This window comes from Labeo rohita, chromosome 21 (genome assembly GCF_022985175.1).
Source record: "Labeo rohita strain BAU-BD-2019 chromosome 21, IGBB_LRoh.1.0, whole genome shotgun sequence".
In the NCBI taxonomy this organism is placed as follows: Eukaryota; Metazoa; Chordata; class Actinopteri; order Cypriniformes; family Cyprinidae; genus Labeo; species Labeo rohita.
In genome coordinates, this window is record NC_066889.1 from 23,806,276 (window position 1) to 23,825,807 (window position 19,532).

Sequence of the window (19,532 nt, forward strand, 5' to 3'; positions counted from 1 at the left end):
TAAATTTGAATTATTTTTAATTTTAATTATTTAATTACATTTAATTACTCATTTATATAATTTTTAATTAATTAAATATTTCATTTTTTATTGTAAGAAATATATTGTATTTATATATATATATATATATATGTGTGTGTGTTATTATAACTTTAATTTTAGAAAAAGATACAAAAAATAAATAGAAATTTTAAAAGATTAAAAAAAACACCCCCCTATGCTATGCGAATAACAAAAAGAATTAAAATTATATTATATAAAAATGTGTTTATATAAAGAACATTTTTATAATATATTATATTTTATCATTATTAAAATTGTACAATTTAATTTTTTTAATTATCATTAAAAAATCTGTATTCTTCAGAATAATTTCTTAGCGTAAGACATAAAATGTAAAACATAATGAAAATAAAAGTTTGTAAATAAATAAAGTTTTACAATATTAATTAGAAAACCACCCTATAGAAAAAAAATATTTAGACATAGAAAGTAAAAAAAAAAAAAAAAACAAAAACAAAAACAAACAACAAAAAAACAAGTCAGCAAAGCTCTCACTAGAAGTCTGTGGGATGTTTTTTGGCCCATTTTATCATTCACCAGGCAAACATCCTAAGCGTAACTACATATAAAAGTAAAAGCACACCTCTTTATTTAGGGATCCTGTCTGTAGCACAACGCTGCGGGGCAAGTTATATGCCAATAATTTAAAGGGGTCATCTGATGCCTATTTTCCACAAGTTGATATGATTCTTTAGGGTCTTAATGAAAAGTCTATAACATGCTTTGGTTAAAATTCCTCAGAGGTAGTGTAAAAAACACCTTTTCTACCTTGCCAAAATCAGCTCTGCAAAAATCATCCTGTTCTGGTCGATGTTGCTTTAAATGTTAATGAGCTCTGCTCACCCCGCCCCTCTCTTCTCTCTGTGGAGTGATGAGCCTGTTTACCTTAGGCGCATTTAGCCACTAAACTTGCTAACTAGTACATTATTAGGAAAGGCGATCGCAAAGATTCATAAAAAAACCCTTATGCTCACTTCAGCTGTAGGTGAAACTGGATCACGAATGATTTGCGTGAACATAGAAGGATATATGTAGATCGGGAGGCGCATTCCCTTCACAAACAAACGTAATCTACTGCATCTTCAGCGGCTTAGATGTCTGGAGTAAATGATGACCACTATGTTCATTATTACATTCAGCAAAAGAACACCTCAATCGCTTTTTTGCTTGAAAAAGGGGATAAAATTTTTACAGATTAATTAAAAACCACTGGGTGGATTTCTATCATTATAGGGTGGTTGTATACACACACTGCCAACACACATTTATGTTCAAACAACATGTAAAAGTGAACTTTGCATCCGATGACCCCTTTAATATGAAACAGTTATATCCGTCTGAGGGTAGAACAACACACTTGCATTATTCAAGGTCCATTTAAGAGATGGGAACTTAGTGTCCTTTTGCATCTAAGTTTACAGTTGTACACTTCTGTCTACTCTGCTACCGAACAGGTCTGTGTAAAAGACCTGGAGCTTCTGCAAGAACAAAGGCAATTCTGGGCTTTGGCTTATTGCTTGCTAAAGCTTAGAGGACTCTCAGACAGTCCAATCCCAATTACAGCAGTCGAGCCACACTGCAGTAGCTGTAGTGTGTAATTCTGCAATCAGTTCAGCAGCACACTAGATAGAAATATACAACTGTTATTTACTGACAGATGATTGTCTGGAGCACTCCAACAAGGACAGAAAGTTCTTAAGATGGAATAGAAAACAAGTAACCTACTTTCACACGACTCTTTGAACAAACTTTTGCAAACCAAAAAACGAAAATATCTTGACTTGTAACATCCAAATGCAAGTGCACTTTTATTTTGCATTTGCTTTATTATCTTAGCACGTTTTGTTAAAACAATGAACTGCTCAAGAAATGTTTATTTTTGCATAATTAGCATTTTTGCATAATGATTTTTTAAAAACACCAACAAAATATCAGCTTTAGTTAAAAAAATATTGTGATTGGCCTTTAAGCAACCCATATGGATTGAAGCATAGCTGACGTTCAGAAGTCCAGAGTGTCGTGCTGATAGCGTAGCCGCGGGCTGTTCTCACTGTAGAACTGACTGAACCAGCGTCTGTGTTTCTGAATTGCCGAATCTTCTTTCACAAGCATAGGTTTGGAGATGTACGTCTTGTTGTTCCAGATCATCACATCTCGTTCGAACTGTAACATCAAAACCGTCAGTTAAGATCTCATAGGCATCCTTTTCTGTCATTTATTATTCACCCTCATGTCGTTCCAAATCCGCAAGACCTTTCTTCAGGACACAAATTAAGATATTTTTGATAAAATCAAATAGCTTTCTGACCCTGCATAGACAGCAACGTAACTGACACATTCAAGGACCAGAGAGTTAGTTAGGCAATTGATAAAATAGGTGTTTCTCCACTGATGTTACGTGGACTATTTTAGCGATGTCCTTCTACAGTGCGATTACTGCGTACGACTATAAAAAAATATTTAGGAGCACCATGTGCGACTGACCCGATCAGCATATTTGTGTAGCGCTGAGGGGAGCTTCAAAGGTTTCTACATGTTTTTGCAATGTTAAGTAATGTATCAGAGATGTATCTCACGAATCCTTTCATAAACAAAGTGTATAAATAAGAGATTCATTTATGCAGTTTAGAGAGCTTCACTGATTATAATGTAACTTTGTGAGATTGCAATGAACTAAGGTGAGTTTTAATGATTTTTAAGGGAGTTTTTAAATGAGATATTGATTTAATACAACAGTTAAATAAACAAGAAGTTAATATTAAGTGACTTACATTGTCTGACTACACAAGTCACAAGTCACAACTGAAAACTTGTTTATGAACGAACTTGCGTTTTTAAATGAATCTAATGAGTCAATGATTCAATTTTCCATTCATAAAGACAGTCACTTCCTTTATTCCTGAATGAATCAGCCGTTTAAACGAATCAAATAAATGAATGATTCAGTAATTAAATCAATGTCTTGCCACGACCTACTGGCAGTTTTAGTTTAATTTTTAAAGTATCTTTTCAGTTATTTAAATCATTTTTTATTTCTGTATTCAAAATTTAAAAATTTAAAACATTAATCTCAACATGGATTTATGAATTTGATTGCACTCATACCACCTCTGAGCCTCATTAAACATATGAAAATATACCTACAAGACACTTTTGTGTTCTTCTATGCCACGTCTGTAGTACAAATGAATTTTGTTAATACTGATTTTATTTAATTGGTAACTTATTCTTATTCTGTTGTTTTAATTAGAAATTTTAAAAACCTTAAAAAATATAAAAGATGACATACTTTTAATAAAGTTAGAAAAATGCCATTGCAAAGGTAAAAACAAAATTCCCCTGTAAATCACTTTAAGGAGTCAAATATCACCTTGTGATGGGAAGGCTAATTTTGGGGGGAGAAGGCTAGTTTCCACTCTCCTACCATTTTTCTTTGATAGGAGAGTGGAAATGAGACAGGAAGTGAGTGGGGGAGGAGGGGGGTCGGGAAAGGTCCGCGAGGCAAGATTCGAACTCGGGAAAACATACAGGAAGGCTAATTTTTGATCAGATTAGAAGGTGCTCCTAAAAATAAACGTAAGCGTAGAGCCCTGTCCTTATTACCTTTATGGGCCTTGAATGTATCAGAAAGCTCTTGGATTTAATCAAAAATGTCTTAGCGTTCCGAAGATAAACAAAGGGGTTTGGAACAACATGAGGGAGAGTAATTAATAACAGAGGTTTCATTTTTGGGTGAATTCCAGATGTCAAATCTGCATTGTTTAACCTTCTGTGTTACCTGAATGCACTCTGCCCGAAGAATAAATTTGGGTACCAGGGGAGGGATGGAGCTCTGGTAGAAGATGGTGTGCGATACACACTGCAGTAATGGCTCGACTGGGGTAACGCAGTGCATGATCACACCCCGACCCAGAAAACTGTGCTCGAAAAGCAGAAAAACCACACCTGGACCCACCTACGAACACAAAAGATATCATTCAAATCTTTAGGGAGGAAAACCAATGTCAGTTTGCTGCATTCTACTATGTGAGAGAAAATCCAAAAGGTTGAATAACATCCTCCCTAATTCAGATTCTGGCTCTCACGCCTACAGCACTTTCTACTCTCAAATACACAGTCACTTTGTAACTTCAACTTCAAGTGAAGATCCGAGCGCAGCCTTGAATTGCAACTGTTTTCACACATACCGTGAGGATTATTCGCCGTCACTATGGCGACAAGACAGTTCCTTTTCACACAACACAAAAAGAAAAATGTTGCACAACTGACCATGAGGACAAAATAATGGCATTGATACTTGGACTGCTACAGTCCTGCTACTGAAAATACACTGCCAGTCAAAAGTTTTTGAACAGTAAGATTTTTAATGTTTTTTAAAGGACCCTCTTCTGCTCACCAAGCCTGCATTTATTTGATCCAAAGTGCAGCAAAAACAGTACAATTTACAAATATTTTTACTATTTAAAATAACTGTTTTCTTTTTTATATAATTTTTAATATGTAATTTCTCCTGTGACGAAAGCTAAATTTTCAGCATCATTACTCTAGTCTTCAGTGTCACATGATCCTTCAGAAATCATTCTAAGGTGCTGATTTGCTGTTCAAGAAATTATTATTACTAATAAAAAGCTTTTGTAACATTATACAATATACCATTCAAAAGCTTGGAGTCAGTATATTTTTTTTATTATAGAAATTAATACCTTTATTTAGCAAAATAAATTCAAATAGAAAACAGTTATTTTAAATAGTAAAAGCTTGGTGAGCAGAGGATACTTCTTAAAAAAACATTAAAAATCTTACTGCTGAAAAACTTTTGACTGATTGTGTACATTTATTAATTTAAATATATTACAATATTTTAAAAAATATTTTAGGTCATAAATTACCATTAGGTAATGTAATATAAGGAAACAAGAATTAACAGCGAAAATAGCATGTTTATAAATTAACAAATAAAATAATAAATATAATTAAATAAACAAATGCATTTTAATTATAAATTAAATAAGAAGAACTAAAAAAACTTATTTTAAAGTGTTGCCATTTTTGTGAATTCATTAAAAAATGTGAAAAGCTCAACATTTCTTGCAGCACAGAATCTGAATTATTTACCTATTATATATGTGATTTCTGAAGCAAAAAATCTGCATTTAGCACAGCCATACTTCACTGTACAAGAAAAGCATCTCATTTGTAAATCTAACACGTCCTACGGCATCCATCGCTCACACACACACACACACACACACATACATTTAATTTACATAAAAGCATGCTCTGTGTGCACTCAACTAACTGCTTAAAATACAGCCAACAACCCTCAGAACACAAAGATCAAGACACTGCTGTTGTGTGCAAGATCATTCATGACTTGATTTCCATTCTTCTAATCACAGTCAGTCTCCAGGCATTTCTCACAGTCTGCACGGCTCACTTGCGCCCTCTAGCTGACAGTCCTGTCATTACCTGTCTAGCCAGGACGTCCAAATCAAGAAGAGGCCAGTGGCGTCCGAACACAGTGAGAGCGTGTTTCACCAACATCTGTGAGCAGTGCGTGTCCGGCTCGGGCTCGGGCTTCCACTCCACCTGGCAACACATCAAGTCATACGAGTTTGGAACAACATGAGGGTGAGTAAATAATGACAGAATTTTCATTTTTGGATCAACTATGCTGTTTAATTATTAAAGGATGAGTTCGCTTCCAGAATTGATTATTTAGTCACTCCAATGTCATCCCAGATGTTCATGTCTTTCATTCTTCAATTGAAAAGAAATTAAGGTTTTTGAGGAAAAACATTCAAAGATTTTTCTTGATATAGTGGACTTCACTTGTGATCGATGGGTTGAAGGTCCAAGTTGCAGCTTCAAAAGGCTCTACACGATCCCATCCGAAGAATAAGGGTCTTATGTAGCAAAACGATTGGTCATTTTCTATAAAAAATAAAGATTTATATACTTTTTAACCACAAATGCTCATCTTGCACTAGCTCAAATTCACGCATTACGTAGTCACAACGGAAAGGTCACGTGTGTCGTAGGTGGAAGTACCGACCCAGTGTTTACAAAGTGAACATACAAAGAAAGTCAAATGCCCTTTACACAAAAAGGTAGTAAAACAACAACGTCAGACGATTTTAAAGTTGGAGGATAAAATGAGTTTTTTGCTCTACCCTACCTCTTTGAACCGAAGTACACAGATCAACTAACCACACGTGACCCTGAGATTACATAACGCGTGAAGTCGCAGACGTGCAACGCAGAGCTTGTGCAAGACTAGTTTATAAAAAAAGTTTATCATCTAATTTTCTTTAGAAAATGACTGATCGTTTCACTAGACAAGACCCTTATTCTTCAGCCCGGGATCGTGTAGAGCCCTTTGAAGCTGCATTAAAACTGCAATTTGGACCTTCAACCCGTTGGCCACCATTGAAGTCCGGTATATGGAGAAAATTCCTAGAATGTTTTCCTCAAAAACCTTCATTTCTTTTCGACTGAAGAAAAAAAGACATGAACATCTTGATGACATGGGGGTGAGTACATTATCAGGAAAATTTTATTCTGTGAAAATTTTGAAAAACATTATCCTTTTTTTTTAAGACCAATCTGATATTCACATGCAAAGGTTAGCCAATCATAACAGAGGTCATTTACTTATTCATTTTTTTCTTAATGGTTTATTTTTTTGGAAGTAATTTTGAACAGTTATTGATGAAGGAAATATTGAATATTATAAATATTGAATATTGAACAATATAAATTAGATTATATAAATAAAATGCTACAAATATGTTGTTATGAGGCTCCTTTAACAAAGTACCAATTCAACAAACATAGATAGTCACTTAAGGAAGTGGTATGTTTTTACAGTAGATATCGCTATATTTTTATGGTTTTATGATAGTGTTGTCTATTTTAGTTCTACCACGTATCCTAGATTTGTGTGACATAAAAACATAAAATCTGTTGACCTGGATTATTATCATTAACTGAAACTAAAATTAAACCATAAAAAACCCATGTTCGTTATTTGAAACAAAATAAACCTAAACTGAAAGCAGAAACTTTTAGTTTACTATTTTATTTCATTTTTTGTCTACAGGTTTTTTTGTTAACTAGACATTCCATGTGCACTTAACTCAATTTATGCATTATGAATGTTTCCATAGAAATAATAAACAGTTCAGAACAGAGTATAATAAAGTTTAATTACGGTAATTATGACTCATTATAAACACAGCATAGGCAGTAACTAAAATTAATAAATGATAGTAATTAAAACTATATCCACCTTATTTTTCAATGCAGAAGTAAGCCTACACTGTAAAAAACAATTTGTTGAGTCAACTTAAAATAATTTGTAACCTGGCTGCCTTAAAATTTTAAGTTCAGTCAACTTAAAAAAAGTTTATTCAACTTGAAATGTTAAATTATACTAAGTGACAACTTAGATATTTGAGTTGAATCAACTTAAAATTTTAAGGCAGCTGGGTACTTACCCATCTGTTAAGTTTAGCAAACACAAATATCTAAGTTGTTACTTAGTACAACTTAATATTTCAAGTTGACTAAACTTATTTTAGTTGACTGAACTTAAAATTTTAAGGCAGCAGGGTAACACATTATTTTAAGCTGACTCAACAAATTGTGTTTTTTATTTTTTACAGCGTATGGGCAAGACTTCCAGTTTATTAGCCGCTATAGGGAAATAACGAGAAGAATAACAATGTGCAGTACACAGTAAAACTGCACTACAAACCATTGTGTTCATAATTAAGATCATACATTAAAATAATATGGTAAGACACACCAATTTGCAATATCAAGCAGCAAAACTAGCTGTTTTGTACAGCTAAAAATAGCTGGACGCGGATGAGATCGGAAGCAAGAACCATAAAATTTACAAATGGCCGTGCCCACACTGGATAGACAATTAAAAAAAAAAAAAATTCAAATGACAAAACAACAAACATGTTAAAATTGTAACTAAAATTAAAATGATTAAAATGCAAAATATAAAAACCTTCCAGTCATGCCGTATAAACTCCCAGGTCTTGCTGTTAGTATAGCGCAGATCAACTCCACTGACGATACCTGGAGTGTGCAAATGAGCCAAGTGTGCGATATCGGCTGCATTCTCTGGAATCTCCTGAGAAAAGGCCAAGTCAAATGTGTAAATTAAAAAGACTGCTAGATACAAACATCATATTCATTGAGAAATATAAAATATTTAGCTCACATACGAGCTGAGTTACATATATTTGCTGTCTGACCTCAATGTGTGCATTAATGAAATGTTCGGTACGGCCACGGTACACCCATTCCCCACGGGTGATCTCGCTCTGTTCTGGCACTCTCCAGCTGGGCTCCAGCCCGTCACAGTGAAACCACACCAGAACTTGCCCGTTGATCTCACAGCTGGGCCAACACCGCACCTTTGCAAACTCAGGCACTAAAAAAAACATCCCAAAAATGTCATATACACTACTAATTTAAAGGATTAGTTCACTAACAAAAATTTACAGATAATATACTCACCCCCTTGTCATCCAAGATGTTCATGTCTTTCTCTCTTCAGTCGTAAAGAAATTATGTTTTTTGAGGAAAACATTTCGAGATTTCTCTCCATGTGATGGACTTCTATAGTGCCCCCAAATTTGAACTTTTTATTCAGTTACAGCAATAGCAATGCCTTTATCCACATCAGAAAACCTGGAACGGAACATCATCAGTGATACTTTTTTTGACGCACATGTGGATTTTCTGCACGAAGGCGCCCTCTGGCATCCAGTATGAATGAAACCAATCCTAATCGGAAAAATAATACCTCTCTCAAAAGAAAAATTAAGCAGACATATACTAAACCATATACAACGCTTTTTCCAGTGTACAGAGGTTTGCAGGAGTATTTGTTAATTTGTTGCAAAAAAAAAAACACTGAAGTGGCACGATATCAGAACCGAACCAAACCGAAAACCATGGTTAAAAACCGAGGTACGTATTGAACCGTGGACTAACTGTATTGTTGCATCCTTAGTGTGAACTGTTTTTTTCCGGTCATGACAGTTAGGGTACGTCTAAAAACTCCCGTCTCCTTTTCTCCTCCAACATTAAAATAGTCCTACATCGCTGTTTTTACCTTTTTGTAAAGGGTGTTTGATCTTCTTTGCATGGTCACTTTGTAACTCTGAGTTGGTACTTCTGCAGCAATGTAGAAAATGAGATGGGAGTTTTTAGACGTACCCTAACTATCATGACCGGAAAAAAACAGTTCATACAGACCTAGACAAGAGGAGCGTTTATTAAAGTATATTAATTGTTTGTTTGTTTTTAGAAAATAACCAATCATTTCACTAGATAAGACCCTTATTCCTCGGCTGGGACCTTAGAGCCCTTTGAAGCTGCATTTAAACTGGATTTTGGAAGTTCAAATTTGAAAGAAGAACCATAGTCCATTACATGGAGAGAAATCCTGACATATGTCTCAAAAAACAATTTCTTTACGACTGAAGAGAGAAAGACATGAACATCTTGGATGACAAGGGGGTGAGTACATCATCTGTAAATTTTTGTTCTGGAAGTGAACTACTCCTTTAAACATTAGGAACTTGTATTCAACAAAGATGCATTAAGCTGATATAAAGTGACAGTAACGACGTTTCTAATAATCCTGAAAAAATGTAGCATGGTTACCTTTATCTGCATATGGAATCTTGACACATTTCCCATCAGCCCCACGGAACTGCCACCCGTGGAAGGGGCATTCAATGCATCCCCCTACGACTCGCCCTCCCACAGCCAGGTTGGCTCCTAAGTGAGGGCAGTAAGCATCCACCACATAGGCCTTGCCATCCTGCCCACGAAACACTGCCACCTGCTGTCCTGGAGAAACATACAAATAAATGTCATTATTTCAGTTTGCTTTAACAATAAAATAGCTGTAAAAATAGCATGCTGCAATTAGTTACAATAACCTAAAAGGGACCCCTCAGGTTAGTTGAGTAACTGCCACAGACTGTCAAACACAGGGTGAGGAGGAGGTTTGTTGGAGGACACAACTACTGTCATGTCACATACTCTCACAAGTAGTGTAGGTAAATGTAGTGTATTCAAAATAACTGATTTTCAATTGATACACAAATGAAATAAGAGCTAAGAATGACATTTTATGTTACGTCATTGAGCATGTGTGACCCTGTTTTGGATTTTGGCTATAAGGTCTGAAATTATATCATCGGCCGAATGGAAAAGTTAATAATTTCTTAAAAACAAACAGTAAAGTATGTCTGTTAATAATTAGGCTGAAGTTGTATAACCAGGAATAGGCGTATCAACATTCAAGCCTGTAAAATCCTGATTTGCACACTCATTCTCTCTCTCTTTCCTCGGGTCTATAGCCACAGGACCCAAAAACTACCTCTCTGTCATGCTGACCTGAGGGGTTTTATTTGCCTGCAATGCAGCACCCCTGATAAAAAAAAAAAAAAGCTACTAGACTCAAATGACAGAATCGCATGGATTGAATCGAACAACATTATAGCAAGAGCACTGTGAAAATACACTGCCATTCAAATATGTACAATCCTACACAGCACTAGCCATGAAGAGGCTATATACAATTCAAATTATGTATATATAAATAGAGAAATACAGCAGTGAGTTTAAGCTGCATAAGCATATCAGCTATCGTGTCTGCTATCTGATATGATTCCTATGAGGCATCTAGCCGATAGCCCATTTAACTAAGGTTTTATGAAGTGGACATTAATATGCTGTAGCAGTAACTGCATGCAATTAAATGCTGTGCCTTTTGAGATCACTAAAGGAAACTCCATTTAGCTGTCTCACTGCTTAAAGATGCTGCTTTTTAGTCTGTGGGTTGTGACAGAGTGTCTAGATGGCATCTAACCAAGCAGATGTCTTGAACATTTGGCAAACATGGGTCATCTTGAACACTGACAGTAACATTCTTTTAAAAATAGTACTTTAGTAATTTGTTGAAAATGTATTATGGGTTAAATTTATATTAAATGCATATACTTTATAATTTAAGTATAGTTAAATTATATTATTATATATATTATGATAGGCTAATATTTGGTCGAGAGACGACTATTTGAATATCTGGAATCTGAGGGTGCAAAAAGTCAAAATATTGAGAAAATTGCCTTTAAAGTTGTCCAAATACAGTTCTTAACAATGTATATTACTAATCAAAAATTAAGTTTTCATACATTTACAGTAGGAATTTTACAAAATATCTTAATGGAACATGATCTTTACTTAATTTCCTAATGATTTTTGCCATAAAAGAAAATTCAATAATTTTGACCCATGCAATGTATTGTTGGCTATTGCTACAAATAAACCCCAGCGACTTAAGACTGGTTTTGTGGTCCAGGGTCACATATATGTTCTAAGATGTGCAGTAGACCTAAAGAGATAGTTCAACCAAAAATGATTTACTCACCCAATAAAGTAACTGTACTTTATTGGTCTTCAAAATCTCAACACCCATTCACTGCCATTATAAACCTTGGAAGAGCCAGGGCATTTTTTTTATTATAACTCTGATTGTATTTGTCTGAAAGAAGAAAGTCATATCCACCTAGGATGGCTTGAGGGCGAGTAAAACATACTGATTTAAAATGGGCTTCAAAGTAAAACTTCTTTCAGTGAAGTTAAAATGAGTATTATTTAACCAAATGTAGGCTAAAAATAAATATTTAATCAAATTTAATTTATAGTATCCATTATCTGTAAGGCCTTTGGTAGTGGCAGTCATCAAGCATTTGTAGAAGTCAAAAGGGGTAGAAAAGGGCATCACAGGTTCAATAGTCTCCAGGTTGCAAAAGCACAACAGCGTTTCTTTGTATATCAAGAACAAAACTACAAAGGTGTTTTGTTTGGTTTTCACTGAAAACCCAAAGCTCTTTGCAACATGATAGGGCATCCCACAGCAACTCAGCTAAGCAACCGGCACTTAAAGATAACAAAAACCAGTAACAAAAGACAAAGACTTTGCAATGACAGGGCTGCACGTACGCAAATGATTAATCCTGATCAGGGTGTAGTCTGTCAGAGTTATGGACAATGATTATATAGAGACACTTCCTCCGCAACCCTGTCAAGACTCCTGAGCAGTTTTCAGAAGGTTCTTAATAACTGCTGATGTTGCATCAGAAACTCATTCAGTATATTTATATAGTTGCATACCGGGTGCAGTAACATACACAACACAATGTCTGTGAGAAACCACCCAAATGTGTAAGTAGCAAGTAGTCTCTTGATTTATAAGATCATAAAGACTGCATGTGACCAAGGACCACAAAACCAGTCATAGGTTGCACAGGTATATTTGTAGCAATAGCCAAAAATACATTGTGTGGGTCAAAATTATTTTTCTTTTATGCCAAAAATCATTAGGATATTAAAAAAAGATCATGTTCCATGGAAATATTTTGTACATTTCCTACTTTTTGATTAGTAATATGCATTACTAAGAACTTAATTTGGACAACTTTTAGAATGATTTTCTCAATATTTTAATTTTTGCACCTTCAGATTTCAGATTTTTAAATAGTTGCGTCTCTGCCAAATATTATCCTATCCTAACAAAGCAAACATCAATGGAAAGCTTATTTATTTAGCTTTCAGATGATGTATAAATATCCATATATTGTCCATATATGAAAATTGTACAAGAATGGTTTTAGATTAAGTATAGGCATGTCACACTGCTGTACCCGCCCAGTAATGAAGTATTTACACTTATGGACCAAGTAACTTTCCATGTATGCAAGATATACAGTTAGCATTATGGTGCATAATTAAACTTAATCTAAATTGACCCCTTTAGTAAAATATTGGGTCATAAGCTTTTTATCTCTCTGTGCAATAACAAACACAAGGATGTAACATATGCGACAAACATCTGCATTATTGATCTCAAGCCGGGAATATCATGATGCAAATGACTGTTTCTGTTCTTGAAATGACCTGAAAACCCATCTGGCTCCAAAACAGTCAATGAAAAGCTATTTCAGTCTCAGATCTGCGTCTGCGCAGCACTGTAGTTAGACACATGGTTGGAAATGTGCAGAGTCTCATAGGAAAACACTGGCAGTCTATTCATTAATAATTTGAACTGTTAAGTGACTTGCGTTTACTCCGCTTCAAGATTCGAATTCTAAAAACGCGTCTCCTTTTAATTGCGCTCTGTGACGCATGCGTACGCGAACCAACATTTACGCGTCCAGTGTTGTTTTATGATGTTCTATTCCCAAGTTCAGATTTCTATTAAATAATGTATTTGATATCGCTTCTGTGTAGTTATTTGATTGTATTACACTTTGACTGCTGCAAAAATTATTTCCAGTGACGTGATTTTGTCTCACCTGCGCAGTTTTATTCACCATTTTTGGCGGATGTTACTTACCTAGCACTGTCACACTCTTAACATCTCCTCTCTCAAGCATGTGAGAGTCTAAAACCCGGTACCAGCCGTTTGGATAAACAGGCGGTAATTCTCCGGTCTTCCGTCGCCGCCGCACTTCGTTGGCAGCCTGGGCACGAGAGCGCCCGTCCTCCGCGATGTACCCCACCTCATCCACACCGCGGAGCAGCTCCAGAGGAGCGAATAACAGTCTGTACAACCAGCCCATCGCTAAGAGGAATACCCCCGCGAATATGCAGGCTGCCGCCCGCGTAGGGGCTCCTGCCAGTCCGGTTTTCCGCCACAGTTCTGGGTATCCTCCTCCGAACAGCGTGTCTGATGGATCGAGCATGACGAGCGTTGCGGTGAGACCGATCGCTGCCACCGCGACCGCCTTGAACATCAGTGATGCCCGTGAATTCTCCATGACACCTGCGATGTCACATTCACTATGACAGCCAGTCAGTGCTCTCGATAAGATCTCCTTGTCATTTTAGTTTCTATGTAGACAGAAAGCGGTAGTGTTTGTTTATGCATGCTCTGTTTTTTTTCTAGGGGTCACACACTGCATGTCTGTAGCATTGAAGAGATCTGTGGATACGTGACGCAGCACATGATTGATATTCACGAGTCCACGCCCACGCGCAGGTGAGATTTCGAAGCAATAAAAATACAGTGTTTATTTTATGAGCAAAGTGCATCAAGTGCGTTGGCGAATGTTCATTTGGATAATCAGATTATGAAAAACAAACAATTCAGTAGCAGGGTACATGAACACCCAATCATGGTTCCTGAACTGGGCTTTTTTTTTTTCTTTCTTACAAGAAAAAAAAAGTTGAGGTCAAATGTTTACATACACCTTGCAGAATCTGTATAAGAGGAACCATACAAAATGCATGTTATTTTTATTTAGTACTGACCTGAATAAGTTATTTCACATAAAATGTTTACATATAGTCCACAAGATGTGTTTCCCGAAGCATCAGTGAGCGTTTGAACGTTCTGTAATAGTTGCCTCAGTTGTCCTCATTGTGAAAAGATGGATGTCAAAATCATACAGTCATTGATGGAAAGGGTTCAAATGCACAAAAATGCTGAAAAAGCAAAAAATTTGTTGGACCTGAAGGATTTTTCTGAAAAACAGCGGGCAGTGTAACTGTTCAGGACAAACAAGGGACTCATGAGCAACTATCACTAAACAAAACAAACAAACAAAAAAAACAGCTGTGGATCATTCAGCTAACAGCACAGTATTAAGAATCAAGTGCATGTAAACTTTTGCACAGGGTCATTTTTATAATTCAACTATTATTTTCTCTTATATGTGACCCTGGACCACAAAACCAGTCATAAGGGTCAATTTATACATCATCTAAAAGCTGAATAAATAAGCTTTCCATTGTTAAGATAGGACAGTATTTGGCCGAGATATAGCTATTTGAACATCTGGAATCTGAGGGTGCAAAAAATCAAAATATTGAGAAAATCGCCTTTAAAGTTGTCCAAGTGAAGTTCTTAATAATGCATATTACTAATCAAAAATTACGTTTTGATATATTTAAAGTAGGAATTTTACGAAATACCTCCATGGAACATGATTCTTACTTAATTTCCTAATGATTTTTGGCACAAAAGCAAAATCAATAATTTTGACCCATACAGTGTATTTTAGACAATTGCTACAAATATAACCCAGCGACTTAAAACTGGTGTTGTGGTCAAGGGTCACATATGTAAACATCTTCTATGTGAAATATCTTATTCAGGTCAGTACAATATAAAAAATAACATGCATTTTGTATGATCCCTTTTATTTTGGTAAAATAATTAACATTTTGCAGATTCTGCAAGGTGTATATAAACCTTTGACCTCAACTATATATATATATATCTCTCAGCTTACTGGAGCTCAAAACAGCACTGCATTCTTTTGATGTCATAGCAAGTAAATACAGAAAACAAGACAGCTTCTTTTGATCATCATATATTTTGTTTATTGCATGAATCTTAGCATATTCACTGTTAACTGGCTACATGATTCTGCAGTCAGATTGGTAGTGCTCAGTTCTTCTTGACGACAGGGTAGCTGGCAAAGACCCTAGTCCAGTAGTAAACCATGCGTGTTCTCAACATCTGCTTCACGCTGTTGCTGTTCATGCTGTTGTGGATATCTAGATACTGATGGCCACTGCTGGCAAACTCAGGCCAGGCTACAGGAACCTTGCTCTCACCGTTGTTAGGGTCACTGTGAGGGAGAAAGGAAGACGGACAACACAGGAATAGTTTAGTTCAGGTGAAGTGTTTTAGTCCTGTAGTACTGTAAAATATTTAAATGTTTTAATGTACCCAGTATGTGCAAAATTGGTCCAGTAGGCAATCATGTATTGGGCGACATCACGATGACGAGGGAAGTAGCCCAGAGGAGTGGAGAAAGGCTTCCCAAATATATATTGAAGGTCATCGGCGTGATCGGCACCCATCCAGAGCGGGTAGACAGGCATGCGTGAAGGCTCAGAGAACAGGTAGGAGTAGGTTCGTCCTGAACTAATGGGGAAGAAAGGTTGTTTTTAAGGTTTCAACTATTCAGGTTAGTAAATAAGAAGATGAGGTCAACTTACACAGCATTGTCAGAGTGGAGGTACAAGGCAGCTTGGGATGGCACCAGGAAGATGTAGTCCGTCTCCAAGTCCACAACCGTTTTCTTAATGTCCTTATCACTAGGGTCACTACCCCAGCTGACTGTGTACTCCTGAAAAGTTGCAATACCGGCATCTACTCCTCTAGATTCAGACAGGGCCATCGCGAGAGACCTGACCTCATCCCTGTTAATAATCAACAGCAGTTGTTGGAAATCATGTTGAAGTTTATTTTTTAGAATTTGGACCATTAAAGGCCCCATGAAATGACTTAACAGGTGTCTGATTTTATGGGGTCTTTAAAAATTCTCAAAATGTTTCCAGACGATAAATAATGTAGCACACTTACACAGAGGTGGACGCCAGTGCATTGTTGATAGAGGGGATGTCAACGGTGGCAAAGATGTGGCCGTCCATGTCATTGACTCCAACAATGTAATCAATGTTAGCGGTATTCCCGAAAAGGGTTTCAGGCTCGTTGGGGAGGAAGTCTCCATCAATGACGGGGGACAGATACAGATTGTTTACAATGGGTTCTAGAAAAGATGGAAAGATTTAATATTTTGACTTTGCATTGCACTTACTATGGTTTTAGCACACATTTAGCCACATTAAAGAAAGAATTCCACCATTTCACCCTCATGTTGTTTCAAACTCTTTTTCACTGACTTATTTGCTGAAAATGTTGGCTTCCACATTTTTTGTAATTGCATGGAAAAGCAACTAGTCACAGAGGCTTGGAACTTAAAAGTGAGTAAATTAATTTTAAAGGGCTAAAATGCACTCTGAATATTCTTACCAGCAGCAGATGTACTCATTTTTATCTTCCCAGCAAGAGTTACAGCCTTTGGATCTGTCATCTTCAAACAAGCCACCATCCCGCTATCAATGGGACACCCTACCTTCCTTGCGATCTTAAAGTGGACATTTGTAATAATTGTAGACATAAACCATGTTGTGATATCTACACATTAATTATTAACTGTCCAAATACATTGAAATGTCAATTTGTATGTGAAACAGAACAGGTGACTTCACTAAGTAAACACTAGCAAGTGTACACAAAGTAATTAGCAAAATCCTGGGAATGAGAGTAAACAAACACCATAAGATTTTGTGACCACTTTTTATCAAGTCTGTTTTAGAATGAGTAGCAATGTGGGACGTTAATGAAGGTGAAGCTCACCTCCTCAGCATGCTGTCGTGGATTTCTGATGATAGCCCAGGGACAGAGAGCAACACCGCTCTGTGAGATAGCTCTGCGGATCAGACCCTTGTTTTTAGGGGAAAGAATCTGTGCAGGACGGACACACACACACACACACACACACACACACACACACACAGAATCTATATTACTGAGTTCCTCTCATGGTCTTCATACTAATAAATCAAACATTTACACAAACCCGTTGCCATCAGATTGTTATTAAAATGTTGTACATAAACTGTGTGTGTGTGTTTTTTTTTTTAATGCAGCACCTGGAAGTTCACACTGGCTGCCCCTGCTGACTCCCCAAAGATGGTGATGTTGTCTGGATTGCCACCGAAATTCCTGATGTTCCTGTGTACCCAGGCGATAGCGGCATGCTGATCCCACAGGCCATAGTTTCCTACGAGTAGGACATGCTCAGGTCATCATTTAAATACTACAATCAGTCAATTCATACATATGTACTGTACATGAATACAGCGATACATTGAGACCCTGAAGAATCATATCAGCTTGTGGAAAATGGGCATCCAGTGACCCCTTTAAACTAATTTCAGAATATTGAGAGGACTAAAAGTAATATTCCCATGATGTTTGCACAATGATAAAAAGGAATGTGCCCTTAACGCTCGATTTATTTACTTATTTGCAATATTTGTAGGAGTTTAATTCAAATGGAATCTTTTACACAGTTTCTTACCAGGTGCATCAGCATCTCCACTGCTGAGGAATCCGAGGGGTCCGAGACGGTAGTTGAATGTCACCACGATGACATTTCCTCTGTCTGCGAGCTCCTGTCCATCGTACAGGTAGTTATTCAAGAAGTTTGCACCCTGACTACTACCAAGCAGGAATGCACCACCATAGATGAACACCATAACAGGGAGATTGGTGGACACTGCGAGGGAGAAGGTATTGAGCCAGGCAGGGTAAATTCATTTGACACCATATTTGCAAATAAATTATTCTTAAAGGGCTAGTTTATCTATTAAACTTCACAATTCTCTCATCAAACACTGCCAAAACAACACTGCACCCAACTGACTTTAATTGTATGGACAAAACTGTTTGGAATGACAAAAGGGTGAGTAAATGATGAAAGAATTGTTCATTTTTGAGTGAATTATCCCTTTTACATACTACTTTGTTTTGTCTTGTGATTTAGAACAAGACTGCATTACCTTTGCTGCCCTGAGGGACCCAGATGTTCAGGTAGAGACAGTCCTCACTGCCCACAACATCAGTTTGAAGAAGAGTAAGCTGCAGGCACCTGTTTCTGTAGTCAGTGGCATCCAGAACACCTGTGCAGGTAAAGTCATCAGGAGACCACTGTCAGTACACTCACTTATTGTAGAAAACAATCTTATCTAAACAAACTTCCACAACAGACAGGCGTACTCACCGTCCCAACCTGGGTGAGGAACAGGCTTCTCTAATCTGCCAGGTGGGGCGGCGAAGGGAATTCCCTTGAACACGTCCATATAGCGGAAGAGACCAATCAGCCGATTCTTACCCTGTACCATCCCTCCCTCGGTGTACACAGCTCCCAACTGCAATGCAATTTTGGTAGAAATTGCGGTATAGCATATTTAGCATTTAAGCCATGTTCTGACAAACTGCTTTTTAGTACTCCACTAAAAATGATGGTGTATCAAATAAGACGAAGTGCTTTTACATTCTCTCCCAAAGCTTTTGTGCTTTTTCGCAAAATGTTTAATGTTTCCACAAACTTTATATTTGCTCACAGAGAACTGAAATTTTCTTGTGGAAGCGTAAAAAAAGTGAGTGAACGCAAATGTTTTGCAAGTGAAGGCAAAATTTATCAAAAGAAGTCATTAAAATATCATTTTTTCTTCCATTTCATAAATTTTCGTTATTGTTATCTCTTTAGAGGCCCTGAATTAAATGTTAAAATAGATATAATTTACATTTTTAACTGATGGAATTGATGGTTTTAGTAATATAATACTTCATTATTAAACTAAACTACTACATAAACATAATGAACTGTTAAACATAATATGTTAAGCATTTAAGCATATAACAATCCAAGTGATAACAATCCAATCCAGTTTTAATGAATTTATATCATGACTTACAGAAGCTGCATTTGCTGTGCCCAGGATGAGGGCAAGAGAGATGAAGACTCCGAGCGTTGACATCATCACCATCAGACAGTGGCTGC

The 19,532-nt window shown here is 36.5% G+C and overlaps 2 protein-coding genes across 4 annotated transcripts in view; both read right to left on the reverse strand.

The window, feature by feature from the left end:
- Positions 1-1,839: 1,839 nt before the first annotated feature.
- zgc:92275 (cholesterol 7-desaturase nvd) lies at positions 1,840-14,064 on the reverse strand. The gene is made up of 7 exons (XM_051094013.1): positions 13,502-14,064; positions 9,757-9,945; positions 8,337-8,515; positions 8,087-8,212; positions 5,533-5,652; positions 3,842-4,018; positions 1,840-2,226 (listed from the first exon to the last, which is right to left on the reverse strand). Exons 1-7 carry the CDS (start codon positions 13,923-13,925, stop codon positions 2,065-2,067), a joined length of 1,377 nt encoding a protein of 458 aa, XP_050949970.1. The 5' UTR covers positions 13,926-14,064; the 3' UTR covers positions 1,840-2,064.
- A 1,402-nt stretch (positions 14,065-15,466) lies between these two features.
- cel.2 (carboxyl ester lipase, tandem duplicate 2) overlaps positions 15,467-19,532 on the reverse strand; it is a 38,399-nt gene continuing 34,333 nt past the window's right edge. Inside the window, exons 1-11 of one of the 3 annotated variants that reach the window (XM_051094006.1) lie at positions 19,447-19,526; positions 18,750-18,897; positions 18,529-18,648; positions 18,048-18,245; positions 17,617-17,747; positions 17,321-17,428; positions 16,934-17,048; positions 16,484-16,670; positions 16,117-16,320; positions 15,845-16,042; positions 15,467-15,743 (exon numbers count right to left, since the gene is read on the reverse strand). In XM_051094006.1, the coding sequence (XP_050949963.1) occupies positions 15,560-15,743; positions 15,845-16,042; positions 16,117-16,320; positions 16,484-16,670; positions 16,934-17,048; positions 17,321-17,428; positions 17,617-17,747; positions 18,048-18,245; positions 18,529-18,648; positions 18,750-18,897; positions 19,447-19,518 (1,665 nt within the window). In that variant the 5' untranslated portion in view covers positions 19,519-19,526 and the 3' untranslated portion in view covers positions 15,467-15,559. Of the gene's footprint in view, positions 15,744-15,844; positions 16,043-16,116; positions 16,321-16,483; positions 16,671-16,933; positions 17,049-17,320; positions 17,429-17,616; positions 17,748-18,047; positions 18,246-18,528; positions 18,649-18,749; positions 18,898-19,446; positions 19,527-19,532 lie in introns of those variants that run through there. The other 2 variants (XM_051094008.1, XM_051094009.1) reach the window with 2 other exon arrangements.

Coding starts and splice junctions, on each gene's coding strand:
- zgc:92275 (XM_051094013.1), bottom strand. CDS start 13,925: ATGGAGAATTCACGGGCATCACTGATGTTCAAGGCGGTCGCGGTGGCA. Junction 5,653..8,086: donor TTATACGGCATGACTGGAAG/GTTTTTATATTT, acceptor ATGTGTTGCCAG/GTGGAGTGGAAGCCCGAGCC. Junction 2,227..3,841: donor TTCGGGCAGAGTGCATTCAG/GTAACACAGAAG, acceptor TTGATGTTACAG/TTCGAACGAGATGTGATGAT.